The sequence below is a fragment of the Primulina huaijiensis genome, chromosome 10 (assembly GCF_012295235.1).
Source record: "Primulina huaijiensis isolate GDHJ02 chromosome 10, ASM1229523v2, whole genome shotgun sequence".
Taxonomy (NCBI): Eukaryota; Viridiplantae; Streptophyta; class Magnoliopsida; order Lamiales; family Gesneriaceae; genus Primulina; species Primulina huaijiensis.
The window spans coordinates 1731426-1751970 of NC_133315.1; the positions used below are offsets into that span (position 1 = coordinate 1731426).

General features: G+C 35.1%; 3 protein-coding genes across 9 annotated transcripts; 2 read left to right on the top strand and 1 right to left on the bottom strand.

Annotated features, from left to right (window-relative positions):
• Positions 1 to 3738: 3738 nt before the first annotated feature.
• On the top strand, positions 3739 to 9451 carry LOC140986297 (inactive protein kinase SELMODRAFT_444075-like). 6 transcript variants are annotated; one of them, XM_073454450.1, is made up of 10 exons: positions 3739 to 3869; positions 4446 to 5597; positions 6180 to 6334; positions 6465 to 6559; positions 6648 to 7666; positions 7751 to 7911; positions 7996 to 8072; positions 8301 to 8448; positions 8548 to 8697; positions 9031 to 9451. In XM_073454450.1, exons 2-10 carry the CDS (start codon positions 5414 to 5416, stop codon positions 9259 to 9261), a joined length of 2220 nt encoding a protein of 739 aa, XP_073310551.1. In that variant the 5' UTR covers positions 3739 to 3869; positions 4446 to 5413; the 3' UTR covers positions 9262 to 9451. The 6 variants fall into 6 exon arrangements, with proteins under 6 accessions (XP_073310551.1, XP_073310554.1, XP_073310553.1 ...); XM_073454453.1 differs by having other exon boundaries at positions 3744 to 3861; XM_073454452.1 differs by lacking the exon at positions 3739 to 3869 and adding an exon at positions 3998 to 4094.
• A 61-nt stretch (positions 9452 to 9512) lies between these two features.
• On the bottom strand, positions 9513 to 15038 carry LOC140986300 (polyadenylate-binding protein 2). 2 transcript variants are annotated; one of them, XM_073454457.1, is made up of 10 exons: positions 14725 to 15034; positions 14120 to 14182; positions 11891 to 11972; positions 11680 to 11754; positions 11286 to 11355; positions 11127 to 11172; positions 10351 to 10448; positions 10141 to 10210; positions 9935 to 10017; positions 9537 to 9840 (listed from the first exon to the last, which is right to left on the bottom strand). In XM_073454457.1, the coding sequence occupies exons 1-10, from the start codon at positions 14929 to 14931 to the stop codon at positions 9810 to 9812; spliced, it is 825 nt and encodes a 274-aa protein (XP_073310558.1). In that variant the 5' UTR covers positions 14932 to 15034; the 3' UTR covers positions 9537 to 9809. The 2 variants fall into 2 exon arrangements, with proteins under 2 accessions (XP_073310559.1, XP_073310558.1); XM_073454458.1 differs by lacking the exon at positions 14120 to 14182 and having other exon boundaries at positions 9513 to 9840; positions 14725 to 15038.
• Positions 15039 to 17385: 2347 nt separating this feature from the next.
• LOC140985602 (phospholipase D alpha 4) lies at positions 17386 to 20524 on the top strand. The gene is made up of 4 exons (XM_073453463.1): positions 17386 to 17599; positions 17975 to 18523; positions 18615 to 19812; positions 20023 to 20524. Exons 1-4 carry the CDS (start codon positions 17513 to 17515, stop codon positions 20448 to 20450), a joined length of 2262 nt encoding a protein of 753 aa, XP_073309564.1. The 5' UTR covers positions 17386 to 17512; the 3' UTR covers positions 20451 to 20524.
• Positions 20525 to 20545: the final 21 nt, after the last annotated feature.

The following is a 20545-nucleotide window of genomic DNA, read 5'->3' on the forward strand; positions in this document are numbered from 1 at the left end:
AAATATTACTTTTTATGCTAAAAGTATTACTTTTTATTGTGAATAGCGGTATGATTGACACGTCTCACAGATAAAGATTCGTGATACCGTCTTACAAGAGACATACTCATATAATTAATAATCGACGTGTAATTAACATATTTAAAATCAAATAACATTTTAAATAAAATGATTTGAATCATTTCACCATATACATAATTAAAAAAAAATTAAATTAGAATTATCACATGAACTCTCGCTTTCAAAAGTTTTTGTCAATTCCGCTGTATCAAAATATATAATTATTTATAAAACACAAAAACTCTTATGATCTGTCTCATAAATAAATATCAATGAGATCGTCTTACTATGAGTGAAATAATTTAAATTATACAAATATTCAAATCTACAATTTTCCCCCAAAGATTTATTTGAGCAAGTGAATATGTCAAATTGTCTTTATTTGGAAGTAAGTGTCTTTTTCGCAATTGAATTTCATAAAAACAGAAACATACTGAAATTCATTATTACATTTGAGCAGAGTATTTAATGTAAGTGGGGACAATAATTAAATGCCAAAATACTCTTCTTTCATTTAATTTCGCCAAAACTAATTGTGTCACTAAAGACAGTTTTAACCCAAATATCACAAACTAGACAGTTTTAACCCAAATATCACAAACTAATTTAAGAGCATCAACTGCTTTTATAAAACAATATATTTTTTTGGCTATGTTCATATAATTCAAATAGCTTAAAAAATTGACATTTAATATACAATCTAAATATATTAACTTTATAGCATGTTTATGTACCATGTTTTACCATATTTTATAATTTATTTCGACTAGTGACATTTCGAACAAATGATCATATAATATCATTTAAAACATTAACACTACACTTAAAAAATCAATGGAATTGATTGATTGATAACATAAAATTGTAACATTAAAAATAAAATATGGAAGGTTTTTTTATTTAATAAAATATAAAGTAGTTTTCATTAACTCGATAAGCCAAGCAAGCAGGATGTGTTGGTTGAAGAAATGTCAATAATCTTGATTTGATTGTAATAAAACTTGTTATTATGTTGATAACATATTTCATTAGTTGACAAATTGGAAGTTTTGGAAAGCTAAAACTCGAATTCAGCATAACAGATTCCGCACAGATGACCTCTCTGCTTGTTTCAGCGGACCTTCGCTTGATTCAGCTTAGCAGACATAAGTAGAACGAGCTGATTTCCTCACACACAAATCACTCAAAAAAAAGATAGATGAGTTTGATGGAACAGTTGAGTGAGTGATAGTATTTGCACAAAAATATTAAAGAATGTGTATTTGATTGTGAGAGTTATTGTCTCAACTAGATTTGAGAGTGTGCTAGGAGTTTTTGTAGGTAGTTGGTAAGTTTTATTGAAATGTGTGTTTACAGAGATTGTAAAGCCAATTCTTCCAGTGGAATCTTTTCGAAAACGGAAGAATGAGATACATAGAAAGATTTGACATTCGAACTTTCCTGAAAAAATTCGTGTATCTTTCAAGCATCACAGATAATCACATTGGTAAAAAAATAAAAATAAAATAGCTTGGTCATGCATGAAGAAAATCAGTTTATTTGTTGAATTCGGACTATGTATGATGCAGTATAAAAGAAGCTATGGATAAAGTTGGAGACTTGCCTAAAGAACCAATGATGTTGCATTCATCAATCGAAGGGGAAAATATATTCAAATTTTAGTCACCCATCGTCAAGAAAACTCAGTATACTCATTCTAAAAATTTTATATTTATTTACAAGAAGTACTTGAGTTTGTGTCAATATGATATTCTACTTTGTGCTAGCATTGCTTTGAGTGTTAGCATGCTTAGAAATTCTCTTACAATTGTGATTATGTTTAGTGACTAATAATTGAATGTCTTAAATTTTTAATGAATATTTGGTTGACAAACTTATCTTAATTATGTGTTGGTAGAAATTTTTTGTTTAAGTTGTTTATTTTTAATTACTCAATTTAAGTATCTATGTGTTGAATATATTTCATTAATGACATATTTAGATTGAGTTAAAAGTTTTAATGTATGTGCTATTATTGTGCATTATTTTGATTCTCTCTATTTTTGTAATTTCCAAAAAAATATGGATGAGAGAAATATGGATTGAGAGCTATCCCCTTGTCTTAGGTTATAATTGAGAAAATTTTGTTGTAATAGATTAAATCATCACACAGAAGATATACGAGCTTGATAGAATAATTGAATGATAGTATTTGCACGAAAACATTAAAAAAATATATATTTGGTTGCGAGACTTGTTATCCAAACTAGAGCTGAGAGTGTGCTAGTAGTTAACTAGGTAGCTGGTAAGTCTTATTGAATTGGGTGTTTACAAGTGTTGTAACACCAAAGACTTTTAGTTGTAATGCGAAAGTCTTAATAGATATAACTGATTGAGAGCTATCCCCTAGTGTTCGAACTTACATAAAAAAATTGTGCATCTTTAGTTTGTCGCATTTATTTATTATTGTTTTTTTGGTAGGTATTGTAAAAGCATTTTATGTGTTCTATAAAATATCAAAATGTTGCATACAAAGTGTTTGATAACATGCTTCAACCAAACTATTTTAATAAATTCAACTTGCATATCTTTTAAATATTTTATAAAATATTTAGTTAGTTTTAAATATATTATTTTGAGTGTCTTTCACTTAGTTTGAAAATCATTTTTATTTAATTTTTCGATATTCAATATTTAAAAAATTGAGCTATCGTAAGTTGTAACACAATTCTTGCCCCCCATCTATCCTAACAATGTGAAGCCTTGCACATTGACTTAATTAAAAATTGAATTATTCGAGCTCATTATTAAATCTTTCCATAAAATTAAATAAAATATTTTTATAAAGTGATGGCTCGCATTAATTAATTTCTAGTAAATGTTACATTACAATATCTCCCACAGGTTGTGATACTACTCGGATTCAAGTGTTTTTTTTTAATTCATATATATTTTTATATACCAATCTATTCTTATAAATTGTTTCATAAATTATGGACTGTATTTTTACATATTTTTGTGTGTGTTAATTATAGTACTTTAATATATACATGGATGAAATGATAATGATATATAATAAAATGATGAACTTTAGCATAAATTGGACAAAACACTTATCAATATTGATCAATCAATGTTTTAGTATTCGCACCAAGTAAAAGGGCATTGTAGTTGTTTGCTATGTCAAACGTCGTTCGATTTTCAATCTTGATAGAAAAAATGTGAAATTTTTTGAAGCAGAAATGACATGTTGCGTTTCGATTGAGATATTTGAAATTATTTCAAATCCACTTGATTATTATTTGAATGAATTCATGTTGATTGTTGGATAAATTTCAAATTCAGTAGTTGGTTTTATATACATGTAAGCTGTAATAATAACTCGATGACAGATCCATTCCTCATATCTTATCCTCCAAATCAAATTCTTGTATCATATCTTATACTCCAAATCAAATTCTTCTATCCAAATACAAATTCGAAGTTGGTCAATTTGTTTTTCAGTCAAAGTTAAATTTTCACATAATGAATTTTGACCACTTTTTTTACACGACAATATATGAAACATTTTTGTAGGTAATAAATATTTCGAAATTTTTTCAAATATATAAATTTACAACTTTTGTTTCTTGTTTTTCTTTTGTTTCTTAGTTTTCTTTTTTACAAGGAGAGGCAAATTTACTATTTTGAAAACACGAAATGTTAAGTTGAGGGCGACGTTTTCTGGAGACTGAAAATCAGCAGACAGAGAGACAGTGCTGAAAGAAACTTCAGACCCTCATTTACATGTGCACAGATTTTGGGAGTATCGTCTCTTTCGATGTAAAAACGTAAACATTTCACTGTTACAAATGTGAGCGTATCATTGCTCTTTACCGAGCCCTGTATGCGCTATGCGGATGTCTGCCCTTTTCTTTTTTTTTTTTTTCTTTTTTATTTATATATTTTCAAATTATTATGGCGTAAAAAAGCGACCTTTCGTATTTTCTGATCTGGGTTTTGCGTATTTGATGTTATTAGGATCACATTACATCAACATGGATGTAGTTGTTGAGGTTATTCAAACTTTGAAAGCTCTGTCCATGTTATATCTCAATTTCATCCACTCTCTCTTTAAGACACACACCGTGAGTCATGACTTGGAAAAATGTTGTTTTGTTGAGATGTCATGTTCTTGTAATTTAGATGTATCTTTAAATAAGTGGCAAGAAAAGAAAAAAGATGACATTGATTGATTCAAAGATAGCTAAATCACAGTATTCTCCTTTATGAATCTTGATCACCTCTGTTATACATATTGCATGTCTTATATTGTTGTCTGGGCGTTCTTTTGTTTTGTTTTGTTTGTTTGTTTGTTTTTTTTTTTTTGTTTATTACGCTGATTGTTTTGTGGGTTTTTGCAGGAGTCATGAAAATGTGGGAGATCTGGACTTTGTGAGAGAAGATTGAGAAGTCACATCTGAAACAAAGATACTCAACTCTCCTGTCATTCAATGACTATTTTGATTCCCTTTTGTTTGTGACGTTGGATTGATGTTTTTAGTGTGAAAAGCCAAAAGTAAGAAATAAAAGCATCATCCGAGTATGGAGTAAAATACTTGGTTTTTGAAGGGAATCAATAGTTCCACGTTTTCCAAGCTTCCAATTATTAACATATATAATAGAGAGTCAGTGGGTCGTTTTGGATCCATAGAACAGCCAACCTAAGTAACCCAAGCCCTTCACAATTCTACCCCCGTCTTTTTACTTCTCTGCAGCCTATTGTTTGCTTGCTGGCATTTTAATGGTGCTGGTGGAGCATGGAGTTGGAAGTGTTTCTCTGTCTCTTGTGTGGTACTGGTACCTAATCATGTGCCCAACAGTGACTTCTCGTTCTTGAAATGAAATCTCTCTGCAGAGATCTGTGCGAATAAGCCATCTTGATACCATTTTTAGAACCTGAATTTGTAGTCATCTCTGGTTAAATTCATCACCCTCTCTTTGATTTCAGCGCTTTGACTAAAAACTCTTTACAAATTAAATTGCAAAAGAAATTCTTGATTTTCCTCGTAAAAAATATGTTTCTTGGTTGAAAGCGTCATCTTGTTTCCGTTAAATATCCCATTCCCTTAATTTGAAAAGCTCGAGCTTGTTCTCGGTTCGCCTCTAGAGTGTCAGTAAAGTCGTAGGTGCAAGGAAAACTTTAGTAGTTGTGTGAGTGGCAAAAGGCAAAATAATGCACCTAATGTTTCTTGTTTTATCGTTGTTGTAAACAGACAGTAACATAGAGTTAGAATAAGCAGTAGACCTGTGGCATTTCGTGAAAGGAGAAACCAGTGCTGTCTTCACTTGAAATATTTTAAAACGAAGCGTGGCATAATTTTCAAGTGGGAAAATGAGTAAAGACTTGAAAAAGGGGGGAAACCTAGAGAAGAGTTGCGAAGTGGCTGAGAAAGTGGTGGTGGCTGTTAAAGCATCGAAGGAGATTCCTAAGACTGCTCTTGTTTGGGCTCTGACTCATGTTGTGCAGCCTGGGGATTGCATTACTCTTGTGGTGGTGGTCTCTTCGCATCACGCTGGTAACATTTTTGTGATCATCTTTTTGAAATCATGCCCTTTTCATGAGAATTTAGCCTTCTTTTCAATTGAAGTTTTCTGAGAAAATGCAATTTGTAAATTTTTTTGTGGTGCCAGGAGATTTGATAAAGCTTTTCGATTCCATAAAGCTTGAGTATGTTTCTGAATCAAGATGAGCAATTCAGAAGAAATAATGGTTTCAAATTTGTGGAAATTTCTTGAATTTGAATACATTGCAAATTGCAACATGTTAGCATAATCTTCTGGTTGGCATTGCTCCTTCGTGCCAGTACATTGCCTCTTTTTGGCTGGACTTCCATGGATTTTAGTCAACTAGACTGCTCAATCTATTTTGGAGCGTCGGAAGTAAATATATATAGAAAAATCTATGCGGACACCAAGTTCATTTTCTGCACTGCTTCTAGTGTTTTTATGTGAATCTCGTTATTTGTCAAGCTTGGTGTTTTTTGCAGCTATTCTGAAGAATAGAGCTGTCTTGTTTTTTGAGTTCATTGCTGTTTCTTTTAATTCGTGACATGAGTCAAGCAAATGTCATTGATGAAATTTTATATCACCAAAATCAGGTAGAAAATTATGGGGCTTCCCAAGGTTTGCTGGAGACTGTGCTAATGGTCATAGGAGGTCACACACTGGTACAAGTGCAGAACAGAAGTCTGACTTAACAGATTATTGCTCTCAAATGTTTCTTCAGCTTCATGATGTTTATGACCCTAACAAAGTGAGAAAAACTTTTTTTGCTTATTTGACTAAAGGGATGGATCTGGGAATTTTGTCGAGCAGGGGCGACCTAAATATTTTACATATTTAATGCATTTTAACATGATCTGATGTATACATTGGCATTTCAGATCAACGTGAAGATTAAAATTGTATCGGGGACACCATGTGGAGCTGTGGCCAGCGAGGCAAAGAAGAATCAAGCTAATTGGGTTGTACTGGACAAGTAATGTCTACGGTCCCCTTTGTTAAAGTATCTAAAATTAGCTATGAAACCTCCCTAAATTAAATTCCTGTTTTTGAATCTCTTTTAGACACCTCAAACACGAGGAAAAACGCTGCATGGAAGAACTGCATTGCAATATTGTAGTAATGAAGCGTTCCCAAGCGAAGGTTCTTCGTCTGAACCTAGTTGGATCACCTAAAAAGCAACTCGAAGTGAATTCTGACAAAGATCAGTCGTCTAAGAAACAAGAAAACAAGACTGATTCTTTGAATACAAATGATTCTTCTTCTTCTTCGGCTCATGGCCCAGCAGTTACACCTTCGAGTAGTCCCGAGACTTTTACTGCCACTGAAGCTGGAACTTCATCGGTTTCAAGTTCTGATCCTGGAACGTCACCTTTCTTCGTTGCTGAAATGAAGGATGGCCTGAAAAAAGCCGAGATATTAGTCACAGAAACAAAAAGGGGCCATGATGAGTCCAGTTCAGATACCGAGAGTGAAAATTGGTCTGCCTCCTCGAGTTTAAGATTTCAACCATGGATGGCAGACATTGTTAGTGCACGTTGCCGATCTTTTGAACGCATTGGAGAGAGCTCCAGACGATCCAATAACTCGATTAACGCTTCGGTAGAAAAGCTCTCGAAATTAGACATTGAAGCTGGGTTCGAATCACCAAGCTATCGATCTAATCTTGATTTTGGTGGCAGTTTGAGGGAAGTGATTGCACTTAGGACTGTCCCTTCTGCTCCCCCTCCTTTGTGTTCTATATGTCAACACAAGGCTCCTGTCTTTGGGAAGCCTCCAAGGTGGTTCACATATGCCGAGCTAGAGCTTGCCACTGGAGGGTTTTCACAGGCTAACTTCTTAGCTGAAGGTGGATTTGGAACCGTCCACCGAGGGATCCTTCCCGATGGCCAGGCAATTGCTGTGAAGCAACACAAATTTGCGAGCTCTCAAGGGGATCATGAGTTTTGCTCGGAAGTTGAAGTGCTGAGCTGTGCTCAGCAACGTAATGTTGTTATGCTCATTGGTTTTTGCATAGAAGATGGCAGAAGATTGCTAGTGTATGAATATATCTGCAATGGATCATTGGATTCTCATCTTTACGGTATTATATAAGCTATTTTCAGTTTCTTCATTAAAGGATAAACGTCAATTTATGACATTTTGCAAATGTCCTCGGAATTTTCAGGGCGTCATCAGGACACACTAGCATGGAATTCACGTAAAAAGATAGCGGTTGGAGCCGCGCGAGGGTTACGATATCTTCATGAAGAATGCAGAGTCGGTTGCATCGTGCATCGAGATATGCGACTGAATAACATTCTGATTACCCATGATTTTGAACCCTTGGTACAAATTTACTTTCTTTCTTGTTGAGAAATGTTTCTGAGAAATTGGATGTGATTCTTGGTTGATCTTACTTTTATCTGCAAGGTGGGAGACTTTGGTCTTGCGAGATGGCAACCAGATGGTGAGACAGGAGTTGAAACTCGAGTCATTGGAACATTGGGGTAATTTTCAAATTTTGCTCATCCTTTGTTATGTAAAGGTGTAGATCCAAGAATTCAGGAAAGGGGGCGATACAAAATGAGGGTGGGGGCAATTCTCCTTGGGGGAAGGCAAACAAAGGTGGTCTGCCACCCACCTCATTTCGACATAGTACATTATGTCGCCCCCTCATCCAAAATTCTAAAGTCTGGTTGAACAATGTGAGTTTGATAAACTATCTTGATCATAAGGTACTTGGCACCTGAGTATGCCCAAAGTGGTCAGATCACAGAAAAGGCGGACGTTTACTCATTTGGAGTGGTGCTTTTGGAGCTTGTCACTGGGCGTAAATCGCTGGACCTTAACAGGCCTAAAGGACAGCAATGCCTTACTGAATGGGTATAGCTCTTTCCACAGAGCATTGGTATTTTGTACTTGAGCTTGGTCTCTCCAATTCTATATCCACAGGTAATTTTACGCTGATACAATTCTTGACAGGCACGTCCCTTACTGGAAGCATATGCCATTGATGAACTGGTTGATCCACGAATGGGAGGCAACTATGCGGAGAATGAGGTTCACTGTATGTTGCACGCCGCATCTCTATGTATACGCCAGGATCCTCAGGCAAGGCCTCGCATGTCACAGGTAACTGATTTTTTTTTTTTTTTTGCTTAAATATATACTTGTGCTTAAATGATTCTGAAGGCACATTTATATCCAGCCCACGCTAATTTAAAAATATTCCTTAAAAGAAGGTCAGGGCAAGCATTTTATTAGAGCTCGAAACAAAATCCAATCTTCAAGCTCGAGATCAAGTTTGGCCATTTTTGTCACAAAAACGACCTTTGATTTTTTAAAAAATTAGCTGTTACATGTAATCTATATGAAAATTAAGTTCTTAGGATCACTTGCATCATCCTTAGGTGAGCTTCAAATGCTGAGATATTTTCACTTATTTCCTATATTTTCCGATAATAGGTACTTCGGATACTTGAAGGCGATGTCATGAATTCAAGTCAAATATCCAGTCCACGATATGATGTAGGCAACCTGAGTGGTAGGACTTGTTCATCAGATCACCAACATGAACATTGTGTTGGCCCTATTAGGGACGAGGAATCCATAAGTTTTAGCTCGAGGCTTTCTGTTAACTCGAGAACGAGTTTTAGAGATGGAGAGGGAGTCAAGATCATTGGCGAAAACAAATAGCGGAATCTGCTCATAACTATGTTTACCATCCTTCCATGTTCTTCGTTTTTAAGATTTCGCCGCTTGTATAGAACTAGCTGTATTGCGTTGTAATCCAATGATAAATGCATTCCACTGTAATTTTGCGTGTTAAGGTTTAGTGTACTCGTTTCTACTTGAATTAAGCCAATAAAGCCTAGCAATTGTAGTCCTTGTCATGCTATGAAAGGTACTGGTTCAGGCTAGCATTGTATGATTGGGATACAATTCGAGTAGTCGGATGTCAATGGAGTCAATAATGAGAATATTATCACGGGAACTAGACTAGCTTCAATGAACTACAAAAATATTGGACTAGGTGTCAATATTCATGGTGGTTTGGCCAGAATATGCAAACCCGACTGCACAGCAACTGGGGCAAGCTGCCTGGCGAACAATAGCTTCATACAAGGAAAACTAAAGGATGTCATAGATTTTACACAGAACATTGTGTGCTATTGTCTTCTAGGATTTAAAACATGCATGTTTATTGTAGAACCAGTGAGATTTATGCTTCTACACTAGTGTTTTCAAGGCTTCCTCATTTTCGACCTGGCATATCTGGAAACAATGATGAAAATAAAAGTTCAATATTAAATAATGAATCGTGAAACGAACATGAATGCAATGGACGTTATTGAGTAGCGTAGATTACTCTATATGCATGCCACCCCGGTCCGAGGAAGGTAACGAGCTGCCTTGAATCGCATTCATTGCCTCGGTTGCTTGTTCAACTTTCTGCAAATACATGAATTTTTTTTGACAAAACTCAAAAGTAACTCCAATGTTTTAAGCGCAGTTTTCTTATAAAAATGAGCAGGATCAAAAGATCTCATTTTGTCAAATGAAACAAGCTCGTACCTCAAAATCAGCAAATGCAACTGGCATTCCACCTCGAGTGCGAACCTTAAGGCCGTTGAATCCCGGGTATCTGAAATGCAAAGGAATGAACTATCAATCCTTGTCAAATCCATTTTTATATTTTAATCTGAATATGCTGAGTCTTCAACTATTCTTGGGGTCCCTTGTTTTGGCTACACGAACATGGTTCATCGTTCAGGGGCAACTTACTGAGAAAGAACTTGCTTCAGTTCCGCATCAGTACTGTTGGGACCCAGATTAGCAATAAACAGGGTAGAGCATGCGCCATCTGCTGTCTTTTCTTGATCCTATGACAACCATTTGCACAGAAGCTAATGACAATACGCCAACCAAAAATAATATGGACAGTAAACATCTTTGTTCAATGTATGTATTGAAATTAGGGCTGTAAATGAATCGAGTCGATTCGCGAGCTTTTCAAGCTGACTCGATAAATATTTGATTCGTATTCTAAGTTATTGAACTCGAACATAGTCAAATTTTGTTCGAGCCGACCCAAAATTATTTTGTTCGATAGTTCGCGAAATTTAATATTTTACTAAATATGTATACATTTCGAGCTTTTTGGACATTTCGAGCTTTCGGACATTCATTCATGATCCTTAAAATTCGAGCAATAACTCAAATAGCTCGCGAATTGGTTCGAACATTAGGAGCCGTACTCGAACTTCAATTCAAGTCAAACTCGAGCAAAAAAATTTAAAATTTTAGAGTTTCGAATCTAGCTCAAACTCGTATATACTTAATTCGAACAGAATTTAAGCCTTAATTATTTACTAATAATCGACTCGGTTCAGTTTGTTTATATCCCTAATTGGAATGCCAACAAATTATTAATTTTTTCTTCAAACATTATAAAGAAGTATTCTCAGTCAGATAAAGTGGGTGCAGCGCAGTCTATCATTACAGCTCAACAAGTTCCAAGAGTTGAGTAAACAAGATAAATGGAGGAAGAGTCAGCTTACATTCCGTGGAGCAAAGGAATCATTATCCTCAGCTGCTTTTTCAGTGCTGTAAAATGCAACATGGTGTTTTATTAGATCCACGGTGGTCAATCCACAATAATTGGGCAAAAGAGGAACGTTGTCATAATAGGCATCATTTCTGCGGTAAATATGTATAACCTATTTTCCACTGCTGAACCATGTAGGTTACCAGAGTCATTGGTAGTTGGATCATCGGAATCACTCTCTCCTGAAAGTCAACAATGTGAATTTGATTCACGTCAAAGAGACAAATCAGCAATTTATCAGGAACTATTCATACCACAATACAGAGACTGATAACAGTTAATAGACCAGCATACAAATTGAAATCAAGAATTTTCTCTGTTAATCCTTTCACTTATTTCCATGTTCTTCTAGATTATACTTCCTCGGGAAGAACCACAACCCCTTCCCTTGGGACAGCGCACAGGACCCATGTTCAAGGTCGAGTTCTAGGTAAGGTGTCGACCAAGGCCAAAAAAGAAGGAAGGGTGTTTTTGCAGTGTTTCTAATAATTTGCACACCATATTACCATAGTCATTTGATGATTCCCTAGCATGGGTACCAGATGTTTTCCTTCTGTCGATAACCACGTATGGACCACTTCCTGCAACAATGAGTATTTTCAGCTGCTGTCAAGGGTCTAATCGAGCCAAATAGCAACTAATCAATCCATCATATGATGGCTAGATATTATAAGACCTCAGAAGTGATCATAAGAAAAAGAAACAAAACATTATTACCTGGTTTAATTTTTCTAGTGGAATTTGATCTTGCCAATTCGATGTGCAAAGTTGAACCAGTTTGAGGATCAAATTTTACACCCTATGATAGACCATACACAAATACAAAGTGAGGAAACACGTAATAATACCAAAGTATAATATTCCAAAACATGATCATCCTCAACGAAAGTACAAACATAAGATCATGCATGCATGTCTGACTGATGCACGAAAAGGGAAATCAGAATAACCTAGAGATTTGGAAATGTTACTCCCAGGATCAGAAAATGGCAGAAATTTCTCCTTCATTCAAACGTTTCCCCTTATTTGGTTCTGTTTCTCATTTTCATTTTTCATCCACCATAATAAAAACAAACATCATCGTCCATTTTTTTTCTCTTTAACAAACCAAAATTTCCCTCCTTTTTACACCTTCCAACATTTTCATTACTTTTAATGCAATTTTTTTATCAATTCCCAGAAAAAATAAAATTTATTATAATATATTCTAACTGAAAAAACTAATATTTTAATTTATATAATTATCTTATTATGTAACATTACCACCAGATACATGACGTGACTTGGAGTCTACAATGACAAATATGGTCAAATACATCTTTGCATGCAAATTATTTACCCAAAACATTTCCACAAAATATTACCTCATATCTCCTAAAAGAAAACCAAACAAAATGTTCCCCGATCTGTTCCCATTCGCAGGGTAGCTAATAAATTCCATATGAGAAAACTTAGACAAAGTTCTAAGCTCGAGCCAGATGTACATTATGTAAATCAGAATTGGGAAGGGTCATATAGCTACAATTATTGCCTTTCTCTTCCTTTCCCCCTTCTATTCCCCACAAAGCAAGGAAAAGATTTTGCATTCCTGAACTACTCTATTTGATACTCAAGATTTACATATATGCTCTTGTGAGAAACCAATAAAAATCCATTAACTAATCAACAAAAGTATGTCTAGGCGAAATATATTTCAATTTGGTGAAGCATGAACTTTTGTAACCAGAACATTTCTTAACAAACTCTCAGTAATCTTACTTAATATTCTATTTTTAGCAAATGACTAAGAAATAACAAAGCTCAAATAACCACAAAAAAATGACCATCTTGGATGCTGTAAGCTACTCCAACCACTTTATAATACATTTACTAGATGCAATATAAAAAATATTCTAGCCAGGTGGGATAACTTCCAAAATGTTTAGCATATTGTTATATGTGCGCGACCAGGATCTAGTTACAGGTTGACTTGTGCCGGCGTTCTCTACGATTGTTCAATTGTTTTTCTGAGATTTTCTTCCATTTCACCCTATGTTTGATTAAGTTTGTCAAGGGTCGTTTAATGAGAGAACCTCGCAATCTCGGACTCACAAGGTGAGAATAAATTCTTAAGCTTGAATTTTATTAATCAAGAAACTAAGTACTTTTGCAGAAAATAAACAGACTCACTAACAAACCAAAACTCAAAAGACCAATACTAATAAACTTCAAATTTTAAAAGACCAATTCTACGAAAAAACCAAATCCTAAAGAAAGAAAAAAGAAACAAAAGCTAGACTCCACAACTCTATGGCTTCACGCTGTCACTCTTGAACTTCCCATAAGTGCAACTCTTGTAAACAATATCCTCGGTTGGTGTAGCTACGTCACATGGACTCGGAGAAGGTTGGGCCGAGCCCATGACACATACAAAAATAGATAATCAAGACCCGTGAATAAAAATCAATAAGAAAGCATTCCTAGAGCAATCATTGCAATTTGAAATAGTTTCACCATGAAGTCAAACCTCAATCATTTTGCATCTCTTTCGCTAATCAGAGGGTAGCCTAGTGGTCAAAGAACCAAATAGGTTCTTTGGCAACAAAAGAACGTATTTTGTGCATGCTTAAACAGGGTAGTGATTGTGGAGTTTTTCACATGCCTAATGGGTTTAATTGCTGCATGCCAAAACCCCAAACAGACGCAATTTAGCTTCCCACAATCAAGTTGAAGAAAAATGAAATAAAGCATTGCCGTAAATAACTTCAAATTCAATTTCTTTTCCTCCCATCGAATAATTTATCGTTATTCATTCATCCCCCTAGATTAGAACAGCACAGGCAACAATCAAAGAAAAATAATAATACAAAAAACAAACAGAAACTTGGCAAATGCATCAATCCATATAAATCGAAGGAATAAAAAACACCAGAAAGTAACTAAAGATCAGTTTCAATACCGACTAACATTTAGAGAATGCAAAGCTGCCATTGCTGATTGATGATTCACAAAGGTGGCAAAAGCCACAGCCTGCAATTGCAAACCAGAGTTACAATAACCTGAATTCCCATAATATGGTAATATCTAACTTTCCCTTTCATGACCAGCGAAACTGCAGATAAAAAACATTTTCCTGGAGAATTCAACAAAGCTCGTAAATACATTCATACTTGAATAAAAGAATTCAGATTTAATGTATTTCTTAAAAATTTAATGCAATCCATAGTTTCAATCAAAGAAACAAATATTTCACTGAGACGGAACATGGATGACAAGTGACACGAAATCCATGGCAAGATCGTCAATCAAAAAGCATCTTTAATCATCGTAAATATTCCTCAAACAGCAAATGGACTCTTTAGACTTCTAAAAATGCAATTGCAACAAATTAACCTATTAATCCAACCCACTGAGCTGAGGTTATAACTGAAAATGTATTCAAAATTAGATAGAATAATCAATTCTAGTTTTAAAACACTGTGTTAGCTAACAGCTTTAGTACTTGACTTGAGATAAAATGGATTTAAAAAAAAAACTAAATTGGAAGGCGAAAAGAACTGGAGAAGTCAAACCTGATTACCGCGGCCAGTGTATTTGAGCTGGCAATAATCAAATCCAGGACGTCGACGGAAGAGATTGTGAATCTCACGGGCCTTCACGTCCTCGGGAAGACCGGAAACAAAAAGCGTGCTGATTCCATCTCTGTCTTTGGAGGCATAGCCGTATTCCTGCGGAGGAGGTGCCAAGTAGTACGGTTCATACGGCGGCGGAAGTGCCATGTCGGAGAAGGTGGCGATGGCGATGGAAGCGTTGCTGGAGTGGAAGTGAGTGACCGAGTCACTAAATCAATTAGCTTTGGACTTTGGTACTGTGGGCCGGCTCAGCTCCATTCTCTCTCACAAATTGGCCCATTAAAGGCCCAATTTTACCTGATCCAAATAATAATACATTAATATTCATATTCCAATTTTAATTTTATTCGACTTAACCTCACATATTATTTTTTAAAAAACTAGTAATTTTTTTATCATAAATATCATTATGTAAATTTTTAATAAATTATTATATATTTATTATTTGACTCCAATTAACGAGTAGGTCTCTTGCGAGACAGTCTCACGAATTTTTATTTGTGAGACGAATCAACCCTACCGATATTTACAATAAAAAGTAATACTCTTAGGTTATGTTTGGTGTGTAGGATAGGATAACTAATTGGATTGATGACAAAACTCAAGGTAAAAATATATAATGTGTTGTGATAAAGAATGTTTTGTTTCGTAATATTTTAATAAGTATGATAAATTTTATATATTTTTTTTGTTGAGACAAAAATACCCTAAACTAGCATTGATGACAATTTGGTATATAAAATCATATTTGTAGCAATGTTTTCAAAATCATGTGTTCAGCTATTAATAAATAAATATTTTATAAAATTTTAAATTATAGATTATGTATTTATCTGATAATTTATTTTTTAATAAAAATTAATATGATTTTGCATTTTATCTCATTTATTTCTCTAATTTTTCTCTATTTTTTTAAGCGCAGAAAATGATATGTGGATTTCTAATTATTTTTTTCTCTATTTTTTTTATTTTATTTAGTTTCATCATGAAATTATTTATGTGATGTGTGTGTAAATAAAAAAAAACATACATCTACCATCACATGTGATTAAAGTTTCAACTATCTGAATTCTGTATGGTGTTTCACATGGGTAAGGAACATGACTTTTAACTTGTGAGGATCAGAAAAGTTGTGGGTAAAATGGTAATTTATCTTATATTTTAAGAATTATATTGACAATCCTCCAAAACAATGAGATGTCTTTTCACCCAAATAGGTTTTTCTTATCATAGAATTCTTGATTAATTGGGCCCATAAAAAATGAGACAAACATGAGTTTATCAATCTATCCTTTGCTTATCACCCATACCAAACATACCATTAGCATAAAAAGTAATACTTTTTTATGGATGACCCAAATAAGATATCCGTCTCATAAAATACGATCTGTGAGATCGTCTCACACAAGTTTTTGCCCCAATTAAATTATTATTTTAAGTGCATAGTTGCCTTCATGTTTAAAGAACTTGATCTATTTCATCAAGATTTTTTTTTAAAAATTTGAAAATGGCACCCAAAAACGAGGTTGGTGGTATAACATAAACATCAATTTTTTATTCATAACTATAATAATGGTCACCACAACTTTAAGAAAAATAATAATTCTCTCTATATTTAATTTATTCCACACGCTGCTTATTATTTTATAAATCCTCGAAAGGACTAGTTGCCTCCAAGTCTTTGAATATCTTGGAATAAAGATACCACCAAAACCTAAGCCAAAATCAAATTTCTACCATAATTTGATCAATGCAAGGAAAAAGTCTTGAGTATAATCAACACAAGTTTTACATGTACACATATGACAATATACATTTAAACATTCATCAATTTTAACTCATTTTCCTTTGAAAATGCATCGAATTTTTTTTAATGAACGGTCTTTAATATTTGGGTGTATGCTAGATACGTACGATAATCTTTAAAACTACACAACACCATATAAACTTATAGAAAACTGCATATCAGTTCAAGAAAGTAAGATTTTTGTATGATTCGAACTTGAGACCTTGGCGTCAAGGTTCACACCATCAACCAATTCAAGTGCTATAAAATAACTGATTGAATGTCATTTGCACAATGTTATTTGAGTAGGTCTTTTGTGAGACGGTCTCACGAATCTTTATTTGTGAGACGGGTCAACCCTACTGATATTCACAATAAAAAGTTATACTATTAGAATAAAAAATAATATTTTTTTCATGGATGACCCAAATAAGAGATCTGTCTCACAAAATCGACACGTGGGACCGTCTCACACAAGTTTTTGCCATTTTATTTCCCACTACCTAATGTAAATCGAGCATATTACTTAAACATAATTACCTTACACTTGAATTGGTGAAATAAGTTCTCATGATATGATAATTCCATAACCTATTTTAAAATTAGAACATAAAATACAAACCATTATAAATGTTAGATCTTTTAAAACTTCGGCTTAAAGGAAAAACAAGAAGCCATACTATTGATTTCCCTCTAAGATTTAAAATCAATGCTTCACACGTTTTCTTCGATTTCTTGAATTACAATAACATCTCAAACTGAATTTATTTATCATACAATATATACGCACACAATATGGACTGGCAATGCTCATCTCATTGCATTTCAAGGAATTCCCCTCACTCATTTTAGAGGGTCTTTTCACCCCCTCAAATTTTTTGGCGATCCTAAGAATTTATATTTTAGAAATTGATTTCAAGAAGTTAGAGTCGAGCTACGTCGATGGAGCAAAAGCACACATTCTTTCATGGAACGCTTGAAGTAACTATCTTTCGCGCCACCGTGAACAAACCATCCCTCCCATTCAAGGTACATAATTTAGTTACATTTTGAGAAATTTTAGACAGGAAACATTTTTTTCTTCTGGTTATTTTAAGAATGATACAAGTTTTTAAGGAAAATAACTTCATTTCAAGAAGATACTAAGCCAGCATACCGTGTACATCTTGGAATATGCATGTATGAGAAACACTAAGGCGGACATTGAACATTTGTAATTCAACAAAAGCTCCTTGAGTAAGAAAATGCAACTCATTTTGAACTAATAATCTAGAAATTTAGAAGATTTACGAACCATCCCAAGATTTTGCAAGGAGCAGTCATCCCACTCGAAGAAAACTTTGCTAATGACTCGTGGAAATTTATCGAAATGGAAGTTTCTTTAATTTATAAAGTTTTTTGCAGTGCATATCTGCGAGTGGAAAGCCTACCTATGTGTCAATCAAAGTAGACAATAAAACAATGGCGAAAACTACGCAAGAACGAGACCGTGTTTGGAACCAAACCTTTCAAATCCTCTGCGCTCATCAACCAAATACAACCATTACAATTACCATGAAAAGAAAACGTTCCGTCTTGGGAAAAATCGACATCCAAGCTAACAAGCTTTTACATGAACAAAGTTCAATCAATGGCTACTTCCCACTCTCCAAAGCAAATGGAAAACCAAACAAGAAGCTCAAGTTACAGTTTATTGTACGGTTTAAACAAGCAGAAAGTGCAAAAAATTGGGGCACGTTATTGTATAAAGGGATTAAGAATGCTGCATTTCCCTTGAGGTCGAATTGCAGTGTCAAATTGTATCAAGATGCTCATCATCGTCCCACGTTTCAACTGCCGTTTAATCTTTATGAGAAGCCAAGAAATTTGTGGGAAGATATTTATATTTCTATTGATGGTGCAAAGCATTTGATTTATATTGCAGGATGGTCATTAAATCCTAAAATGGCCCTAGTACGTGCAAAAACTCTGTTCATAACCTCATACTTGGCATCCACCATTTCATTTTCTTGATTTCTGACAAATCATGTACGTATTTACTTAGGTGCGCGACCCTCAAACAGACATCCCTCATGCACGAGGGGTGAAGCTCGGTGAATTATTGAAGCGAAAAGCAGAAGAAGGCGTGGCGGTGAGAATCATGCTTTGGGATGATGAAACGTCCCTGCCAATCATTAAGAATAAAGGGATCATGGGAACTCAAGATGAAGATGCATTAGCCTATTTCAAGCACACTAAAGTGATATGCAAATTGTGCCCTAGACTGCACAACAAATTCCCAACAGCCTTTGCCCATCATCAGAAGACGATAACAGTGGATATTCGGGGTCTTCCCTCTTCAAGAAATCGAGAAATCACAAGCTTTCTTGGTGGTTTCGATCTCTGTGATGGAAGGTATGACACAGAAGAACATTCACTTTTTCGAACACTTAACACAGAATCCCATTGCTACGATTTCTACCAAACCAGTCTACCAGGGGCTAATCTGCATAAAGGAGGGCCAAGAGAGCCATGGCATGATACGCATGCCTGCGTAACTGGCCAAGCTGCACGAGACATTTTAACCAATTTCGAGCAAAGATGGACTAAACAATGTGATCACAACTTACTAGTTCAACTCAGTTCCGTTCCAGAATTATCTCAGCAGCCTAATTCCATAACCAGTTCTCCTCAAAGAAACTGGAATGTCCAAGTTTTTCGGTCAATTGACCATCTTTCCGCTTACCCTTCGACTGAAAACGTTACCACTGAACGAAGCATCCACGAAGCTTATGTCGAGGCAATCAGGTGTGCGGAAAGGTTTATATACGTCGAGAATCAGTATTTCATTGGAGGTTGTCATCTTTGGGATGCGAACAAGCATTGCGGATGTAGGAACTTGATTCCTGTTGAGATTGCACTAAAAATAGAAAGCAAAATCAAGTCAAGGGAACGGTTTGCGGTGTATGTGGTGATACCAATGTGGCCAGAAGGAGCAGCAGATAGTGAAACGGTGCAGGACATACTGCACTGGACGAGGGAAACAATGAAAATGATGTATGGGATTGTAGGAGAAGCGATTCAAAAAAGTGGTGGGCAAGAACATCCAAGGGATTACTTGAATTTCTTCTGCCTGGCTAATAAGGAAAAGGAGGTAAAAGGAGAGTTCGTTCCTCCATACACACCTCATCAAGGAACACAGTACTGGAATGCACAGAAACATAGAAGGTTCATGGTTTATGTGCACTCCAAGATCATGATAGGTAATCATAAAACTTGTGTAATTGTGAATTCAAAAACCCATTTTCACAAGTACCCATTCAAAATAAAAAAGATTCAAGTTTCAATACCCAAGGAGTAATTGCTCCTCACTTGGTTAAGTTAGTAGGGTGGCATGCATTTTTAACATGGTTGAATTAAAGATGAACTTTGTTCGCTAAATGGTGTTTCACTAGTGATTTGTTGGTTTTCAGTGGACGATACTTACTTGCTAATTGGTTCTGCAAACATCAACCAAAGATCGATGGATGGACAACGAGATACCGAGATTGCGATAGGATGCTATCAATCAAGAAGTGAGGAAAGCAATTCAGACAACAAGAACATTCTTTCATTTCGTATGTCACTATGGTATGAACATACCGGGAAAGCTCATGAAGTTTTCCGAGAGCCTCAAAGTTTGAAGTGCTTGCAAAGTATTCGATCGGTGGGAGATGATATGTGGGAAAGTTACAGTCGGGACGAGATACAAGATATGGGAGGTGTCCATTTAGTGAGTTATCCTGTTCATGTAACCAAAGAAGGTCGCGTTCAGGATTTAGGTGAGGGCTGTTTTCCAGACACCAAAACACCAGTGAGAGGGAAGAGATCCAAGGTTTTATCATCTATATTTACTACATAGCAAGGGCTATGGCTTCGGTTTTATCACATCTGCTTGATTTATCAGCATTCGTTGGTTCTGACAAGGCTCTGTAGGATATCTGTAAACCATTGTGA

Excerpts from the sequence above, each read along its gene's own strand:
- LOC140985602 (XM_073453463.1), top strand. The coding sequence starts at position 17,513 with ATGGAGCAAAAGCACACATTCTTTCATGGAACGCTTGAAGTAACTATC. Across the intron at positions 18,524-18,614 it reads TAAATCCTAAAATGGCCCTA|GTGCGCGACCCTCAAACAGA; the intron begins GTACGTGCAAAA and ends GTATTTACTTAG. Across the intron at positions 19,813-20,022 it reads GCACTCCAAGATCATGATAG|TGGACGATACTTACTTGCTA; the intron begins GTAATCATAAAA and ends GTTGGTTTTCAG.
- LOC140986300 (XM_073454457.1), bottom strand. The coding sequence starts at position 14,931 with ATGGCACTTCCGCCGCCGTATGAACCGTACTACTTGGCACCTCCTCCG. Across the intron at positions 14,183-14,724 it reads ACACTGGCCGCGGTAATCAG|GCTGTGGCTTTTGCCACCTT; the intron begins GTTTGACTTCTC and ends TTGCAATTGCAG. Across the intron at positions 10,211-10,350 it reads CTGAAGCAAGTTCTTTCTCA|ATACCCGGGATTCAACGGCC; the intron begins GTAAGTTGCCCC and ends TTTGCATTTCAG.
- LOC140986297 (XM_073454450.1), top strand. The coding sequence starts at position 5,414 with ATGAGTAAAGACTTGAAAAAGGGGGGAAACCTAGAGAAGAGTTGCGAA. Across the intron at positions 6,335-6,464 it reads ATGTTTATGACCCTAACAAA|ATCAACGTGAAGATTAAAAT; the intron begins GTGAGAAAAACT and ends TTGGCATTTCAG. Across the intron at positions 7,667-7,750 it reads ATTGGATTCTCATCTTTACG|GGCGTCATCAGGACACACTA; the intron begins GTATTATATAAG and ends CGGAATTTTCAG.